Source organism: Rhineura floridana, chromosome 2, assembly GCF_030035675.1.
Source record: "Rhineura floridana isolate rRhiFlo1 chromosome 2, rRhiFlo1.hap2, whole genome shotgun sequence".
In the NCBI taxonomy this organism is placed as follows: domain Eukaryota; kingdom Metazoa; phylum Chordata; class Lepidosauria; order Squamata; family Rhineuridae; genus Rhineura; species Rhineura floridana.
In genome coordinates this window covers 78426300-78432299 of record NC_084481.1, presented here as the reverse complement: position 1 = coordinate 78432299, position 6000 = coordinate 78426300, and the positions used below count along the sequence as shown (strand labels likewise).

Here is a 6000-nt window from a genome sequence, read left to right as displayed (position 1 = left end):
AAAAGGATATTATAGAGTTGGAAAAGGTTCAGAAGAGGCAACCAGAATGATCAAGGGGATGGAGCGACTCCCTTATGAGGCAAGGTTGCAGCATTTGGGGCTTTTTAGTTTAGAGAAAAGGTGGGTCAGAGGAGACACGATAGAAGTGTTATAAAATTATGCATGGCATTGAGAAAGTAGATAGAGAAAAGTTTTTCTTCCTCTCTCATAATACTAGAACTTGTGGACATTCAAAGAAGCTGAATGTTGGAAGATTCAGGACAGACAAAAGGAAGTACTTCTTTACTCAGTGCATAGTTAAACTATGGAATTTGCTCCCACAAGACGCAGTAATGGCCACCAGCTTGGATGGCTTTAAAAGAAGTTTAGACAAATTCATGGAGGACAAGGCTATCAGTGGCTACTAGCCATGATGGCTGTGCTCTACCACCCAAGTCAGAGGCAGTATGCTTCTGAAAACCAGTTGCCGGAAGCCTCAGGAGGGGAGAGTGTTCTTGCACTCGGGTCCTGCTTGCGGGTTTCCCCCAGGCACCTGGTTGGCCACTGTGAGAACAGGATGCTGGACTAGATGGGCCACTGGCCTGATCCAGCAGGCTCTTCTTATGTTCTTAACTTGATGAATTTTGTTTATTTTGTTGGAAGTGGGGCAAGAGCAACTCCTGTTTTGTTCTTTTGTTTAAGCTCCAGAGGGAAGATAGGGCTAGGGTCCTCCAGATGGATGGGCTTTGTTTACCTTTTACCTGTGATGCTCTGATTGACTACCTTCTGTCCTAGACTGTGACGCCTTTAGGGAAGCTTACCTGCCCCTCCTCCTTCTGTCCTTTCCATTCCTTTGTTCTCCGGCTGACCAGGAGAGAGGAGACTCCCTTTGTCTCTGCTCTCTCTCCAAGCATGGGGCTGACTCCTACACCTGGGCGTTATGCCTCCAACTTAGCTAGTTAGTTAGAACTAGGTTTGCCTTTTCTATCTACTATGTATTTCTATAAATAAAGTAGCTTTTCTTATTTTACTAAGTCTCCAGTCTCAGTGATGCAGGGTAAAAGCCTGCTTTCTTAGGCAAACGCATGCACACGGTGGCACACTCACATTTCAACATCTGCTGTTACTCTCTGCTGCTATGGTGCTGCTTTTAAACGAAATTAAGCAACACAACTACACACAGCGCAACATATTTGAAACACATACACATTACTCTTCTATGTGAGATATATATATATAAATCAAAGTGAGTTACAACCAGCAATCCAACTGAAGCAGCAGCATAAATACAAATTACTCATCATAAATAGAATAAAAAGCCTTAATATGACACACAAAGGATGTTAACGGGGATGCAGTCCCAGTAGGGAGAGTGTTCCATTAAAGGGGGCACCACTACTAATAAGACCCCATTTGGCTGCCCCACTGCCAGAACTAATAGGTAGGTGGAACAGAAGGGTGTTATAGAATCCTTATTTTTGTTCCCCCATCTCCATTTTATCCCACCCTTTCTATTCTGTCTGTAGCTGCTCAGCTGGCAACCTAGGGCAAATGGGCTTGATGTTAATAGAGACATGATCTCAATTATTATGCGGGGGGGGAGTGCCTTAGTCCAAAGAGCCTTAGGCTGCGTACACACCATACCTGTAAGGCATATTATTTCTACCAAAGAATTCTGAGAACTGTAGTTTGTTAAGGGTGTTGGCAACTAGCTCTATGAGGGGTAAACTGCAGTTCCCAGGATTCTTTGGGGGGGGGGAAATAATACGCTTTAAATGTATGGTTTGTACACAGCCCTAGTCTATGGAACTGTTGGACGTTATTTCATTTATCAGTTGCTTTATAGAAAGTCTCCAAGTGACTTGACAAAATTAAATACAATATATATATAAAAAAATTAACAACAGAAAAATAAAAACAATGACAATACAAAATCCATAAAATGTTTATCCAGCAACATATTAATAAGGACCAAGTCATGCTCACCCTAGTATACCACCTCCCGCCAGGGTAGGAGGCAACACTAACCAAAGACTTGGGCGAACAGAAAGCTCTTTAGCCTGTCCCCAGGCGTATCTCCCTGGGGAGAACATTCCACGGAGCGAGGGCACCACTGAAAAATCCAGTTCTTGCGTGGCCATCCTCCCCAGTTCCCTGGGGTGGGCACTTATAGAAGGGCCTCTGATGAAGACTGTAGGGGCTGACTGGTTCCTACGGGAAGAGGCGGCCCTTGAGGTCCTAGGCTGGCCTCTCATGCAAAGGCAGACTCTGCCACATTAAGTCAGGACAACATATAAGCCCCCCAACCCCCACTTTGCACTCAGGGCGCCACTGGTCTGGGAGGGCTTCTTACTGGCGAAGACAAGAGGGGAGGATGTTTGTCTTTAGAGACAGGATGGGGAGGGAGAGATGGTTAAAGGCTGGAGAAAAAAGCATACACAACGCGTTGGCCTTTCGCTTTTCCTTAAGGTCACGTCGCAGCAAAGAAAAGCTTGGGAGTGACGTTTGTAGAAAAACGAAAATGAAAGCGCTGGCGGCTCCTTTTTCAGTTTCGAACTTTCCGTAACATGGCGGAGGGGAGGAGGTTGTTGTTTGCCTTCGCTGTGGTGGTGGAGGGGAATTGGGGCCCCTCGGATCTCCCTAAACCCCTGAGAAACAAACTTGTGTGCTACTTTCAGAGCCGGAAAAAATCGGGAGGCGGAGAATGCGAGATCCAGCTGCAATCGGGACAGGTCTTGGTTTGCTTTGCTCAGGAAGAAGGTAAGAGAACCGTCCTTTCTTTTCTTGTGGTGTTTTCCACCCCTTGCCTCAAATACCTAGTCTCAAGCAGTCTTTCCCTATACGGGGGAGGGGGGAAGAGTAAAGGGTTCTAAGAACTGGAATCGTGTCTATACAGAAGCAAGTCCTATTGAAATCATTGGGGCTCAGTCCCGGGTAAGTGGGATAAGGTTGCACCTTAAAGAAGAAGATAGAGGAAAGGAAGCTTGATATTGGGGATCAGAGAAGAGAAGGCGAGAATATGTCTGGGGGAGGGGAAAAGTTATTTGGGAAGTAGACCCTGTGTTGTTGGTTTCTGTTCGCGACGCATTGATATGAGGTTGGTAGCACACTTCCAAAAAGTAGCTTTCCAGCCTTAGTGAGGAGGGGGGTGTTGTTATGTGCGTTTAATAAATATTTAAAAGGGAGGTGTCCCTGCAAAGGAGCCAGAAAAACGGGGGTTCTGGTTTAGTGTGTGAGGCATAGGTATGTTTCCCTGCCCCGCTGTAGTTGTTGAGTAGCATAATCCTGTGTATGTTTTCACTGCAGTCCCTCTTGTGTTCACTGGGCTATGTTATGTTGCATTCCTAAACACACAAAGCTGCATACACAGTATACCTTTAAAACACTTCTCCCCCAAGAATTCTGGGAACTGTAGTTTACCCCCCCAGCTACAGTTCCCAGCACCTTTACAAAACTTACTTCTGAGTAGACATATATAGGATAGTACTAAGAAATGCATTGTTTTCCTCATGCCTCCCCTTTCATACCCTTCATTTGTATTGAAGTTTTAGACCAGGCTTTGGGGGGGTCCGTGAACAAGGAACATGCACCCCAAATCAACTTCAAATGCAATAAAATAAATTGTATTTATTTATGTACAGGGGTCCATAGCATTTGTCAGATTCTCAAAGGGGTCTGTGACCTCAAAAAGGTTAAGAACTACAGTTTTAGACTGTAAGCTCATCAGGGCAGGCTCCTGGCTTCTTGTACACTGTAAAGCATCATGTACGTTAACAATGCTGTATCAATAATAATTCCCTTTATTGTATTTCTATGTTGGCAAAAGCTGCCCCGGTTGGATTTCTACCTTCTTATAGTTGTTAATCACAGGTCATCTATGAGAGAAAAAAGATACAACTCTACCAGACAGGAACTTTTGTGGTACTCTGTAAGGAGGTGCACATCTTGTTGGGGGGATATTTTTCCCCTGGGACATCCCCATGCTTGCTGTGGAAAGACAGCTGAGAATGTGTCTTTGATTTCTTAGGCTGCAATCCTAACTGCGCTTACCTGAGAGTAAGCACCACTGAATTCAGTAGGACTTATTTTTGAGTAGACATGGTTAGGATTGCAGTGTTAGTCATGTAGACATACTCTAAACCTATTTCCAAGTTATTGAAACATTTCTGTTTATTAATTAGAATGCATAACATTAACGCTAACTATAATAATGTTGTGTGCACCCCAATCTCCAAGTGGTGCGAGACTTCCAGGGTTAGGTTTCCTTGGAATGAAGACAGCAGAGATTTCTTAGGCCTTTAGGATATATGGTTTTATTTACTCATATATACAACCTGAGCATAAGATGGAAGAGCTCATAACCTTAACACTCCAACAGTGTTTGCTTCCTCATTAGGCTTCTGAGGAGGCCTCCCAAAGCCATAGCTAGCATATCAGTTACCACTTTTCCTCTCTGAATGTCCCACTACTCCCTTCCACAATCTAAATTCAACAAATACAGAGGTAGAGGAAGAGGAAGGAAAGGGGGGATCAGCTGCAAGAGACTTTCAGAAATAAGCAAATTAAAATAGGAGTCAAAGAGGTCTTGAGCCAGATATCTCTGAATATCCTAACACCTATATAATTTGGTTAGATCTGTGATTGCAAAGTTCAGAATTTTAACATAGCTGCCTTCTAGTGTTGGATTAATGAATTCTATCCCCAGGTCAGTATCATTGCTAATTCCTTTGAAACTGATGTTTGATTTTCTGGTCACCCTAAATAAGAACCCTTGTTTGCATGAATCTGAACAAACCTTGGAGTTCAAGAATATACATATCTTCTATTTGTATTGGTGTGGGGAGGGAGGGGAGCAATCACTTTGTTTTTGTGGTTATGTGCCTTGAACTCGATTGCGACTTATGGTGACCCTATAAATCAGCGACCTCCAATAGCATCTGTCATGAACCACCCTGTTTAGATCTTGTAAGTTCAGGTCTGTGGCTTCCTTTATGGAATCAATCCATCTCTTGTTTGGCCTTCCTCTTTTCCTACTCCCTTCAGTTTTTCCCAGCATTATTGTGTTTTCTAGAGAATCATGTCTTCTCATGTGTCCAAAGTATGATAACCTCAGTTTCATCATTTTAGCTTCTAGTGGTAGTTCTGGTTTAATTTGTTCTAACACCCAGTTATTGGTCTTTTTTGCAGTCCGTGGTATGCACAAAGCTCTCCTCCAACACCACATTTGAAATGAGTTGATTTTTCTCTTATCTGCTTTTTTCACTGTCCAGCTTTCACATCCATACATAGAGATCGGGAATACCATGGTCTGAATGAACCTGAAGTTAGTGTTCAGTGATACATCTTTGCATTTGAGGACGTTTTCTAGTTCTCTCATAGCTGCCCTCGCCAGTCCTAGCCTTCTTCTGATTTCTTGACTATTGTCTCCATTTTGGTTAATGACTGTGCCAAGGTATTGATAATCCTTGACAAGTTCAATGTCCTTGTTGTCAACTTTAAAGTTATATAACTTCTGTTGTCATTACTATAGTCTTCTTGATGTTCAGCTGTAGTCCTGCTTTTGTGCTTTCCACTTTCATCAGCATTCATTTCAAATCATTACTGGTTTCTTCTAGTGGTATACAATGGTATTGTCTGCATATCTTAAATTATTGATATTTCTTCCTCCAGTTCTCACATCTCCTTCATCTTGGTCCAATACTGCTTTCTGTATGATATGTTCTGTATATAGATTAAACAAATAGGGTGATAAAATACACCCCTGTCTCACACCCTTTCTGATTGGGAACCAGTCAGTTTCTCCATATTCTGTCCTTACAGTAGCCTCTTGTCCAGAGTACAGTTTGTGCATCTGGACAGTCAGATGCTGTGGCACCCCCATTTCTTTTAAAGCATTCCATAGTTTTTCATGATCTACATGATCAAAGGCTTTGCTGTAATCTATAAAGCACAGAGTGATTTCCTTCTGAAGTTCCTTAGTTTGCTCCATTATCCAACGTATGTTTGCGATATGATCTCTGG

General features: G+C 42.9%; 1 protein-coding gene across 2 annotated transcripts in view; it reads left to right on the top strand.

Moving 5' to 3' along the window:
- The first annotated feature begins 2252 nt into the window (after positions 1-2252).
- LOC133376592 (protein mono-ADP-ribosyltransferase PARP14-like) overlaps positions 2253-6000 on the top strand; it is a 56175-nt gene continuing 52427 nt past the window's right edge. Inside the window, exon 1 of one of the 2 annotated variants that reach the window (XM_061609008.1) lies at positions 2253-2739. In XM_061609008.1, coding sequence (XP_061464992.1) covers positions 2547-2739 — 193 coding nt within the window. In that variant the 5' untranslated portion in view covers positions 2253-2546. Of the gene's footprint in view, positions 2740-2826; positions 2914-6000 lie in introns of those variants that run through there. The other variant, XM_061609009.1, reaches the window with a different exon arrangement.